Here is a 13,382-nt window from a genome sequence, read left to right as displayed (position 1 = left end):
ATAAAATGCTTTACGGCCGTCAATTCACCCTACTGACCGATCACAAGCCACTTCTTGCTGTGTTTGGCTCGAAGAAAGGAATTCCGGCATATACTGCCAACCGGCTCCAGCGATGGGCCACTCTGCTTCTGGGGTACGACTTCAAGATAAAATACCAGTCCACTACCAGCCTGGGACAAGCCGACGCACTGTCCCGACTCATTGATTCAAGCAGGCCAGAACCAGAAGATACCGTGATCGCAACAATTGCCTTGGAACCAGAGGTTAACCACGTAGTTTCCGAAGCTGTTCGCATCCTCCCAGTGACTGCCGACATGGTCCGCCAGGCTACCGATCAAGACCCTGTGCTGCAGCAAGTCATAAAGTACCATCGCAATCAGTGGCCGCGTACCTGCCAAAAAGACGAACTAAGGCCTTACTTCAACCGGCGTGACGCATTATCACTAGCCGATGGATGCCTGTTGTTTTCAGAACGTGTGGTCATCCCAAAGAAGTTACAACCAGCCGTCCTGAATCAGTTCCATAAAGGGCACCCGGGAACAAACAGGATGAAGGCCCTTGCTCGGAGTTATGTCTACTGGCCTTTGATGGACTCCCAGATCGAGCAAGTCTCGAAATCTTGCCTGCGGTGCGCTGAAGCATCCAAGTCACCGGTGAAAACCTACCTAAGCTCGTGGCCGCAACCGACCGAACCCTGGTCTCGTCTTCACATCGATTATGCAGGTCCAGTGGGTGGCCAACACTTTTTGGTCGTGGTCGACGCTTACAGTAAGTGGCCGGAAATCTTTCCGGTGAACAGCCCCACAACTGCCATTACAGTCCTGGAACTCCGGCGATTGTTCAGTCGGTTTGGAACGCCAGAGACAATTGTATCCGACAACGGCAGTCAGTTTACGTCGTCGGCGTTCGCACACTTTTGTCGGGAGTATGGCATAACGCATATTCGCTCGCCGCCGTTTCATCCACAGTCGAACGGCCAAGCGGAACGCTTTGTTGACACTCTCAAGCGGGCACTTCAGAAGTCCAGGGGGGAGGGACCAACGGAAGAGATTTTGCAAAGGTTCCTGCTGGCATATCGAGCGACGCCAAACCCCAACTCACCTGATGGAGTATCACCAGCAGAGGCACTGCTCCGAAGGAGGCTCCGAACACCGCATGACACTATCCGGCCACAAACGAAGCAGGCTGGTCACCGCAACACCAGAATGGAGGAACAGTTCAACCGGCATCATGGAGCAACTGCGCGCGCATTCAGCGAAGGCCAGAGAGTGTTGGTTCGTGACTACAGCGGCAGACGCCCTACGTGGACCCCAGGACTCATCCTTCGCCGGCGCGGCAAAGTGCTCTACGAGATTCAAGTTGGTCCAGCCAAGTGGATACGCCACGCGAACCAGATCCGGCCGACAGATGCGCCGATCCTGCCCACAGGACCGAGTGATATGAGTCTAGAAATGCTTCTGGACACTTTTGAACTCGGCACCATCCCAGGAAGTCAATCAGTTGCTTCGTCAGAGGCCCAGCCTAAGCACGAATTACAACCGCGACGCTGGACAGACAGGATCCGCAAGCCAGTGAGGCCAATGCAAGTGAACCCCCGGCTTCGAAGCTACGTCAACAAACTTCAAGGGGGAGGTGTTAGGCAGGAATCCACGCGGATCCCACTATACCGCACGTCTTTAGGCGATGCTACGGCCGAGAAGCCTGGCCCGCTCGAGGTTGGCCCAGAATTCGGGACGCTTGCCGGTCCGGCATCAAGACGAGATCTGATTGTTCAACAATCTGGACCCAACAGCCAATCATGGCCCAGTATTGGCTAAATGCCGGTTGCCAATGGCGCATCCAGAACGCGTCAGAAATTTCAGAAAGTTTAAACCGCTTGCGCTATATATACGAAGCTCTGTACAACTGTTCCTGACTTCGTTTTGGGCATTAATAGACCTTGTGCACCTTGGTGGTTGTTTAAGCTGAGGAAAATACCGTTACTACAGTAACACAGATAGAAGACGAGTAGTGGCATATTCAGACATTTTGTACTGGCTAACTTATGAAACGTGTTTATAAATGTACTACACTAGACAGAATGATTGAAATTGGATAGAAAAAGCGAGAAAAAAGGTCAACACAAAGCGGTGAACTTGGCAGTCTAACAATCATAGTCAGCTGTTTCGAAATTGAACACACTATACTCTGTGTGGCGAAGTAAGGTGGTGAGAGCTCACAAAGGAAAGACAGAATAAACTATCAACAACATACATAAGCTAAACGATGATGCTGAGAGTTTCCGGTTGGTGGTGAGTAGTAAGATTGGGTTTTACAAGTAGTTTTGTGCCTACAAATAACTATAATTTCTACCGAAATGAATCTTTCTGAGCAGTTGTATGTGAATTGCCATACACAACGGGAATTGGTGTCAATGGTAAAAAGTGACGGCAATACCCAAGCCCACTTGATCATTCACATTTCTGCTGTGTTGTTTTTTCTTGCAACACCGTGGATTGAGTTTTGACAAGCCCTCACACTAGGTTGACTGATTTAAAAGAATTTTCCAAGCAGATAGGCTTTTTGCTGCGCTCTCAGGGTCGGCTGCTTGAGCCCCCACTTCGCTTTGTCGCTGCATGAACCTCAGTGGGCATTCGTGCCTTTCTCTGACCGTGGTTAAAAATTCTAGCTCATGTTAATTACGGGGAAGGTTTCATGTGCTTCGGCGAAGAATATTCGCGTGAATTTCTGCTTGAACTTCAATGCAGCAAAGTCAGAAGAAATGCATCTACTGTCCAGCTCAACCTGGTTTTTCATAGGCACTGCGTTAAACTGAGCGTAAGTAAGAAATTACACACGGTCCTCGGTCCCTTTATGCTAGGTCACGAAAAATTTGGGATGGACAGTGTTCAATCCCTGAAAAGCATGTCCAAATTATATTAGCTTTGGTGGATTATCTGGTTGTTGATGAGGTTGCAATCGACCTTTAGTCACCATACGGGGGGGATAGTACCCATCTTGCCACGCACTGATGATGTCACTTCAGATGGCGACGAAAAGTTTGCAAGCCGACTGCCAGGCTCAGCAGAAAGATCAGCTGCCGCCTGATAAACAGCTAACCCTCGAAGAATTCAACTTTACACCCCTAATCTTCATCCGTCCACTTACTGCTCACAACAGAACGTTGAAGTAAACGCCGTTTTTTATTTTTCGCAAGAATGGAACGTAGGGAATCGGCCGACGTTGCTTCTTTAGTCGGCTTAAGTGTCAAGCTGGAAAATCCGAAACTCGCGCTGTGCATAAAATAGAATTCTCGGCATCACCGTCGATATGGGAAAGTTAACTTCGGATAGCTCAGCCAGTTCGTATAAATGCCCACTTGTTTCATTCAAGAAGACGTTGATGCGAAGAGACTGTACATCTATCAAGCACACGCTCTCCATATGTTCCAAATCACCAACTTGATCCAACGAATGTTTGATACTGGATATGTCGCGTGGCTGGACGGCTGGTTTTATACTATCGACCAACCACCGGGATGGTTTCTGTTGTGGTGACCTCTTATTGCGTAAAATGGGGCGGAGTTGTACAGAAGGTTTCTGTTTTAAGGTAAGAAATTTCAGGCTTAGTGACAGAGAGTTTATGGAAAATAAACAGGGCCGTCGGGTGATACCGCATCCTAACATGACGAAATGGAGTGACCATGGAAAGTGGATTCTCGTACGCCTCACTAAAGCCACTGTGGGTAGAGCCTGCCATGTGCTTGGGCAGCGATCCCCTGCACCGAAAACATCAAATCGAAAAATCCTGTTTTTCCAAAAGAAATCTAAGTGTTGAGTGAATAAAATAACCAGGCCGCAGGTTAAACAATATGCAGTTTGCCCCACCAGAACGATTCATAGGTTGCGCAATACATGAAGGGGCTTGGGTGAAACCTAAGAACACCCCAAAACTTGCAACAGATTTTTGAATTCAGTGGTTATCCATGACTTTCTTCTTTTACACCCGTCAACCAGAATCAGAAATCTTCTTAGCTTTCAAGGATTTATGTTTCAACAGAGAAGATTTTTTGGACATTCGCAAAGAAGGCACTAAACCTATGCACGTTCACATAGCCTTGGACACAAAAAACGTCCCCTCGTATTCACAGGAATATGGTTTTTATACTCACATTCGTGTGTCTTGCTAGGCTATTTCTCCGATCACTCTCCACAGCCCAGCCGCGCCAGACAACATACAACTTTAGAATCACGGACGCTGAAGCAGACCAAAGTGGGTTCATCGTGTGATTCAATCGGTCTATTGAAATTACTGCGCGATTTCTCTTCACTCGCGCAGCTATGATGCACTCTATCATTTGGGATGGTTTTGTAGCAAGACGCAGACGATATAAAGCACCATGTGTATCTCCGCTTTGATGGCAGCTGTGTCTGTTGACCCCACAAGTAATGGCTTGTTTGGATATCGTGTTATCTTGGCTAGCTCCACTACAGCTTTGGGTGGAAAACTCTTGTTACCTGTTATTTGTCGGAGTTCTTGAGCTTCCAGGCTGCTAATCATGAACACGCATTGATTGCCATCGGCTGAGGGATATGTGTGGGATATGTGAGCAACGGTCTCAAACTTCATCCGCTGCTTCGAGTGGCTTTTCGAACACTGAGAAATAATCTATCGATGAGAATTCCACGGGTGATAATTTACCCTTGGCCCCTAGCTGCGAGATGTCCCTAAAAGCCGAACTACAGTCTGGCTAGTCATCCTTGAGTCTATTGTCACACAAGACAATAAACATAAATGCTTTGTCAAATTACTGCTGGCATGCAATATGTAGCCGAACTTGCTCCAAAGCCGTTGTCGAGTATGCAGAGACAGTGTTCGTCAAGGACTTTCAACAACCCACTGTTCTCCCATGTCCTCATTAACAAGATAATCAACTTGAGCTTGTCTTAAGAAAACAGAAGATTTAACGACTGGTCTGAAATTGGCGCTAGTGGTGTGAGTCAGAGCACTGACTGGCGGAATCCGTCTGCAGTATGCTTATCCGCTTTCATGAGGTGTGGAAGGAATTCCGAGGCACAATTATTTACGCGGAATCTACTAGCGTAACTCACAAATGTACGAACTGAGACACACGTGTTCTACAGATATGCCTTCAGGGAGCAGCTGTGGCTTTACCATTTTTGGCGATACGGCATCCCTCACATTGGTACTTGAAAACGACTTTGCGTGAGCGGTTTTTGAATTTACGGTCAAGGGGCTGTACTACCTTATTTCCTATGATGTGGTTGGCAAAAAGGCCCACATCACCCGCTATCTAACCGAACTCCCATTGAATGAGACATTCCATGCCTTCTTGGAATGTCCTGAGTGTCGACTAGAAGAACTCACATACACCGTGGTATCTGGTTACATACGTATTGTAGTACACAAAAGCCAGGGGACCATTCCCTTGTATGGGTAGTTCGGCCGCCAAGCCCAAAGTAATCTGTCGTATTACCTCTGAGAACCTCAAGATGACTCATTATATACAGATATCCTATCAATAGCCTAGCAATATATCTGAGCGCCTTCCCACTGGTAGATGTCGATCAACTGGTTTAATCCTTTTACTGTTTGAATCTTGGTTGATGATCTGTTATTTCACTGTGTACAGTTTCGTGGTGACAATGAGCGCAGATGAAGATGTTTTGTCTGCATCGACGTCTACACTGACGTGACACATGAATACTGATTCATTTCAGTACTTTATCACGGTTCGATGTACAGACAGACTACAGTTAATTAGCCACTATTGCAACGCTGGAAAAGCAGTATCTGCTAGAACACGTGAGTAGTGAGTCAAGTAGTCTACTGTTCACAAGAATTTTAGTGGATTTCGTGAAGAATAGTTCCACAGACTGAACTAAATGTCCACACAGAAGGCCCTCATTTAAGGCACGAATCAATATGTAACCACACGATGCGGTTTTTGTGACTGAAGGATAAGCGGCGCTATATTCTGTCTCAGTAAAAGCCTATCGCACTGCCATTCAGCAGCTGAGAGCCAAACGGTTAAGTGTTCAACCACAGACAGGAGGGCTGAGGGCTTCAAAACTCCATTGCGTTTCGTGCGATGTGCCTTACTGGTGGTTCCTGATAAAGATAAAACAACTGTACAGTGCTCTTCGGCTTTTCAGCACAAACTAGCCTCAGTGAGTGGATAAAACCTCAGATAAAATATCACTCGTTCTTAAAAAAATTATTCGTGGTAACCTTGAAGTTAGACGAAAGCAGCATATCGGAGTAAAGCGGCCTATAGGCGAGCGTTTACCAATGAGTCGGAACTACGAGAGTAACAGAGACAGCGTACCACAGTATGATGATCTGGAGAGCTTCGCGTCTCAAGGGTCCTCTAACCGACTTCCATAGATGTTCTCCATACCGAGTTTCAGGTCTGTCACAATGCAAAATTGGAGCTGTATTTTTTTATACAAGTCTGAAGGCTGTAACGAAATCGGAATTTTACCTCTGAGAACCTCAAGATGACTCATTATATACAGATATCCTATCAATAGCCTAGCAATATATCTGAGCGCCTTCCCACTGGTAGATGTCGATCAACTGGTTTAATCCTTTTACTGTTTGAATCTTGGTTGATGATCTGTTATTTCACTGTGTACAGTTTCGTGGTGACAATGAGCGCAGATGAAGATGTTTTGTCTGCATCGACGTCTACACTGACGTGACACATGAATACTGATTCATTTCAGTACTTTATCACGGTTCGATGTACAGACAGACTACAGTTAATTAGCCACTATTGCAACGCTGGAAAAGCAGTATCTGCTAGAACACGTGAGTAGTGAGTCAAGTAGTCTACTGTTCACAAGAATTTTAGTGGATTTCGTGAAGAATAGTTCCACAGACTGAACTAAATGTCCACACAGAAGGCCCTCATTTAAGGCACGAATCAATATGTAACCACAGGATGCGGTTTTTGTGACTGAAGGATAAGCGGCGCTATATTCTGTCTCAGTAAAAGCCTATCGCACTGCCATTCAGCAGCTGAGAGCCAAACGGTTAAGTGTTCAACCACAGACAGGAGGGCTGAGGGCTTCAAAACTCCATTGCGTTTCGTGCGATGTGCCTTACTGGTGGTTCCTGATAAAGATAAAACAACTGTACAGTGCTCTTCGGCTTTTCAGCACAAACTAGCCTCAGTGAGTGGATAAAACCTCAGATAAAATATCACTCGTTCTTAAAAAAATTATTCGTGGTAACCTTGAAGTTAGACGAAAGCAGCATATCGGAGTAAAGCGGCCTATAGGCGAGCGTTTACCAATGAGTCGGAACTACGAGAGTAACAGAGACAGCGTACCACAGTATGATGATCTGGAGAGCTTCGCGTCTCAAGGGTCCTCTAACCGACTTCCATAGATGTTCTCCATACCGAGTTTCAGGTCTGTCACAATGCAAAATTGGAGCTGTATTTTTTTATACAAGTCTGAAGGCTGTAACGAAATCGGAATTGCTGAAGTTTTGATTTTTATGTTTTATTCATGAACAAGTTTTCCCCAAAATAACCGCGTACACGTGACACACCGTCAGATCCAAGTCCTTACGGCCGTCGAGGATACTATGTTCACAATAAATGATGATACATGGGATGATAGTGACCTCCTCACTTTTTCTTTTCGATACGTCAGTGGATTTGATCACATAAAATGTTCAAGTGAGCTGTACTCAAAAGAGTTTGGACGAGCCGTTGTCGACATTGCCCGTTTCTCGCATTTGCTGCTTCACTAACTTCGAGAGATACTAACCCGACACCCCTTTTGCTTCTCCGGGTAATGGGGTGCAATTTGCTCCTCTTGGGCCACCCCCTTCAGTTATAGAGTCTGATTCCCGGTGTTTCATGAAGGTGTAGATTCATATGGAGCAGGGCACCGCTTCTTACTTCAATGGGTGCTGACGCTCCTGAAAACGTGTAAGTCCTTTGGAATGCTCAAACAACATCAATACTTTAGGGTATGTGAGGGTGCCGAAATTCACATTTTCTCATTTCAAAGCCCTAATATGTCAATCACATGAGGTCGTTTATGACTGTTGAGGAACGAATTTCACTCACTTCTCAGTTTCCATTATCACCTACAACAGCTCAGTGGTCTCTTGAGAATGACGCATTTTTCTGAGGGATTGTTAACTGCTGGAATGGACGTTAATTGTCCCAAATGAACTAAAATTTGTTGAGGATAACTCATTCAAACTGTAGTAAGATTGTATCGGTATCCGGAATAGTGAATCGGGAAAATGTTTTCTTTGCCATCAAATGTCGTTGGAAGCTTGGATATGCTATCCCAGCCTTCTGCTTCTTTCGTACTCATCTGATCACATACCGCCAAGTGAGCATCCTAGTTATGCGTTGACCCCTCACTTTCTATGGACACACTGTTACTGGTGGAATTTCGGCTCCGTAGACATATTGGATTCGGTCTAGTAAGCTGCGAAATGGAGGCTAGATACAAACACAACGTCCCTCTTGAACACTTTGTTGACGAGGGAAAAGTGTCTATTTTTCAAATAATTGACCAAGAAAATAAATTTGTAATTCATCTAAACACTGTGAATCATATTACTCGCATTACTGTTAATGATGTTTTAAATAAAAGCTGATCTGATTTGGGAATTTTCTTTATCAAATGATATTGAAGCATTTGTGTTCCCCATAAGAGGTAGTTCTGCACGAAAGACCGCGTCCGGATTGAAGAGTGGCACTGGTGGCTTTTTGCCCATCTCATGTTCTAAAAAACTGGTTGTAGAAAACAATACACTTCAATAAGTTTGGTCTGATAATTTCAATGAAAAACCCGTCAATTTTGCTTCAGTGTAACAGGGACACACTAGCTGTCTGAATGTATCAAAACAAGACTTACCATTTTGTACGTGGGAAATATCGATCCGAAATAAACAAATCAATCAACTTCCACCAAAAACAAGATAATTTGTCTTCTGCAATGGCATACCTCGCCAGTTATTTTACTGAGCTAAATTAGCTGCTACAGTTTTCGCTGACCACTGGCCACTATCATAAAAATGTCGATAGCCGGTATTACCTACATGACAAATCTGACTTAGCGGCAAGCCGTTTCCAAAGCCCACTGATCAACTTTCATCACCTACGATGTGAGAGGTACCGTGCACCATATTACGACAAAGGCTTTCCTCAATTTATAGGACTATTTGGCAAAAAAACTAAACATCCTCACAAAATCATATGAAGGCGTTTGCCTTTTCACTGGTAGATAGTTAGAGCAGACTCGTCACAGTACCATGGCAGTGTAAGTAGAGAGTTCGATCCCTCAAAAAAGAGCATCACGACCTTTGAATTACCCTTCGATTGTCTGAACTAGGTTTGTTGCGGTAACCTCCCACTGACTGGTTTTATTCACCATTACCCTTGCTACTGATAATCTCTTCACTCACTCTCGCTGGTTACGTTTCAGTTGCCACGTTAACGTGAATGAACTTCTTATGTGTTATCAGCTCGCCTCAAGCGCATGCCAACCAGACAACAAGAAGTTTAGTGTTTCCGTTAGCTTTGCAGTGTTTAACCACTAGTAATACTCGGGCTAACAAGTTTCTAGACATTTTGTGAGAACAGGGCGGACAAGCTGACGTGAATGAACCTGTTCTATTGATTTGAGAGGAATAGCACTCGGAGCAAATTGTTTACATTGGCCTCAACTGGTCAAAGGCAGATACCTGCATTCGTGGATAATGCTGACCAATGAGGATTATAGTCGATGGCTTGTGACATGTCAAACGGGCACCTTCACTACTATAATTGCCGCTGAAACCGTACCGGGTGAAACAATTAAAAACCTACTACTTTGAACTGTTTGATGGATTTCTTGAGAACAACACTGAATTCAACTATTTCGCATATCTCGTTTATTTAAAGACAGAATGAAGGTTGATGCAGGATAACAAACAAATAATTTAACGGATAAATACACAGGCCAGTGAAAAAATTGCAGTGAGCAAAGGTCATTAGACCCCGGAGCAAGTTGGATAAAAGTACTGGATACATGGACACGATTCAATGCTGGTCTCAGTAAAACAAGGCTAGACACAAGTCCCTGTTGCCTACACAAGTTGGATTTGTAGCACCAAACCACCACCGACTAAGTGAAGTGGACGAGGTGGTTGTTGCTCTGGCAGTTTATGACTGAATAACTGTCTTCGAGAAATACACTCATTTGCAACTTAATTTGGTTTTCACGAGAGACCCAACTGAATCTCTCGTTTATGATATTCTACGACTAAATGTGCTGCACACAGGCCGCCTCATGATTCAGTTGGCACGATATTTGAGATATCGCAGTATATTTTCATAAAGGAAACTATTCACAAGGTTGCTGAGAACTCTTCGACAGCCCACGACCGGTTTTACCCTTCCTGGGGCTCATCATGTAGGCGCAGTCCCCAAGTTTCCGTCATCCTTATGTTCTATTGAACCCGAACTGGACTGTTTTCAAGAAATACACTAATTTGCAAATCAATTTGGTTTTCACGAGAGATTCAACTGATTCTCTCGTTTATGATATTCTGTCTTGTCTCCTCGAGCTCTTGGCGAGCGGTTGTGCTCGATAGAACTTTCAAGCTGATAAAAACTAAATTTTTGAGACCTGCTGAAAAAATGTGGATAACCATGTCTCGGTTCATTTGACGTATTTGCCACCTCAAGTACATTGAAAAAGTCATAAACAGGTGGAGGTGACCGAAGAGTCTGGTTTGTCTGTTGGAAAAGTATTTTCCAAGCTGATGACGTCGTAGGTGGCTGCGGGCTTGTGGAACTCGAATGTATACCACTCATTCTTATCAGACTCATGTGTTCTGTTGAGTCCGTGTCAAGAAGCGGAAGCACTGGACATGAGCTTTGCTCCTACTGGAGTTCAGCAACAGTGTACACCTTTGGGCTTGTCATGATCTTAACGCTGAAAATCGGACATGTGACTCTGGTGCATTACTGCTATTCTACGGATGCACGCTGGGCGCACTTGAATCACCCCGCGTCAGCAGGTGGAGTGAAAAGGTTTACTCAACTGCTCGCACGACAACCTAGTAACTCGCGGCTGTGTCGATTGTGTTGCCCTCCAAAACTTCTCAGTCAAGTGCAGGTGGTCAATTGGTCGATTGAATGTGATGTGCGCCACATCTTTGGCGTTGAGTCACCAGAATGGCTGCGCCACACAACTGTCAAATAGCGAACTCATTGAATTGTGCGAGGATTCTGTAATTTTGAGTTCTCTGGTGAGACGAAATCTCAGTTGGACATTACGAAATCTGTTCACGGCACAATCAGTTTATAAGTGACTCGAAATAAGGATAATTTCAAAAATGAGGAGAACTTCAATACGAGAAATCGCCATTCGGGGCGCCACGTGACCACGTGATTGGGGTTCTGTACTTGAACGATAAGCGGCACTATATCCTGTCCAACTGAGGGCCAAACACAATGCTCTTCAGCCGCTGGTGGCTAAATGATTAAGTGCTTAACCACAAGCCTGGAGGTCGCTGGTTTGAAACTCTGAGTTTCGTGACATGCGCACTGCTGATGATTCTCACTGGGAATGAAACAGCTATACAGTGCTTCCAAGCTTTTCAGGACAGGTCGATATCTCGGTCAAAAACAGCTATACAGTGCTTCTCAGCTTTTCAGGACAGGTCGATATCCCGGTCAAAAGTAGTAGACTGTCCAACACATGACCAGTATCAGTTGACTGGTCTTGTTCTCTCGGCTTTTCCAGGATAAACTGAAAGGCCACGCGGCTGATCCACTTCCACAAGTCTTCTTCTAAGCTCATTTGATGAGTTGTGTCGAGTGTGGCTTGATGTTATATTTAGTACCGTTATACTTCGCTGGTCTAGTCAGATCGATTTGGAGTCAATTATGCCTAGTTCGAGTTCGAATGCCGGTTGCCAAAAACAAGATCAATAATATCGCATAGGAATCTGGGTCTCCTATTATTTACATCGTCCTTATTATTATAAACATAAGCCATCCACGAGTGGATGGATCTCGAATGAGTTAAGGGGAATGATTATAAAGGCCTTCATCTAGAGGGTGTTGTCAACTGTCCTATCCTCTAACAAGGCAGGTGATTCGGCGGTAAATGAAGCCGCAACAGTTGTAGGTTCTAGTTGGCGAACTTGGCAAACTGTTATCAGGCCCAGTTACAATGCATTACTGCTTTTTCCCAAAGATTTATGCCACAACTGGAAGCGTACTAAGGTGCAGCGCTACAGTACACCTGGTGCTTGTTCGCTGAAACCCTCTGGTGTAATTATCGGATGAGATTAGCCTGGGCTAGTGTTAAACCATACTTGTTTGTACAAACTTGCATTCTGTGAAAACACCAAGTTGTGTCGGATTGTCAAGAAGCCGAATTCACTCGGTGGAACAAATTACGACTGACTTTTATCGAAAAAAAGAATCCGCTAGATGGGAAAACAAGCCTTTTTACATGTGGGTACACACAGAAAGAGTTACCATTTCTAGAACACTAAATTTTTCCTTTTTGCCTTCGAGGTATGTTTCATACTCAGCTTTCACAAACGATGTGCGTCTGACTTAAGCGTATCTGAGTGAGACGGTAGAGGAATTTAATAGTTGGTGGAACTACCATCAATCGGCATTGGATAAAGTGCAAGAAAACTCTATCATGCATGTCATCTATTAGTGACAGTGTTCCTAGTTCGAACCCAACCCCACCGGGAGGACTTTGGTGTGAACAGAGTCAGTCATTGTAGTGTCGGCAATGCTTAGCAGCATGGAGTCCGAGTTTCGTAGTGACATCTATCAACCTGAGCTGTGTGCGCAAACGATTTTGATCCAGACTTTTTGGCTACCATGGCTTTGGTCGAGTGATCAGCTGTACACAGTCAGTTAGTATCCGCTTTGACGTTATTATTTTATGTCCTAGTTGACATTCTTGACTATTTCACGCCTGTGGGTAGTGATGTTGAAATAAATAGCAAAAGGTCCTGATGCAGAACTTATTTCTTCTCTGGCAAATTCCATTTGTAAGAAAATTTAAAGAAAACGTATTTTTGAAATTTTTGTTGGGTTTCGTTCAGTTAGGAATTATAGTTACGGGGAGTCTGTGGTCCGGGCTTTTGTGACAGGTTGATGGATGCATCCAAGGCTGTTTACCAACTCATTCCACCAAGTCTTGCGCTATTTAGGAATCAAACGTTTAATCAAATGCCGCATGAATCGTTGAATTAAAGACAAGCTTGAGCCCAACAGCTGCGAGAACTTCAACAATTGTCCATCCTAGAGATTAGATCTACCAGTTTAACTTCATGCCGGTTTCCTTTTATTAGAGAACAGAGGATGACCGACCTGATGTTGGCTGGCA

At 44.7% G+C, this 13,382-nt stretch overlaps 1 protein-coding gene across 1 annotated transcript; it reads left to right on the top strand.

The window, feature by feature from the left end:
* Positions 1-1,830: 1,830 nt before the first annotated feature.
* Positions 1,831-10,611, top strand: T265_07381 (hypothetical protein; the record flags this gene model as incomplete). Its single annotated transcript, XM_009172885.1, has 3 exons — positions 1,831-1,951; positions 4,169-4,251; positions 10,435-10,611. 3 exons carry the CDS (start codon positions 1,831-1,833, stop codon positions 10,609-10,611), a joined length of 381 nt encoding a protein of 126 aa, XP_009171149.1.
* Between the last annotated feature and the right edge of the window lie 2,771 nt (positions 10,612-13,382).

Source organism: Opisthorchis viverrini (genome assembly GCF_000715545.1).
Source record: "Opisthorchis viverrini unplaced genomic scaffold opera_v5_167, whole genome shotgun sequence".
NCBI lineage: Eukaryota > Metazoa > Platyhelminthes > Trematoda > Opisthorchiida > Opisthorchiidae > Opisthorchis > Opisthorchis viverrini.
This window is presented reverse-complemented; position numbering and strand designations above follow the sequence as displayed.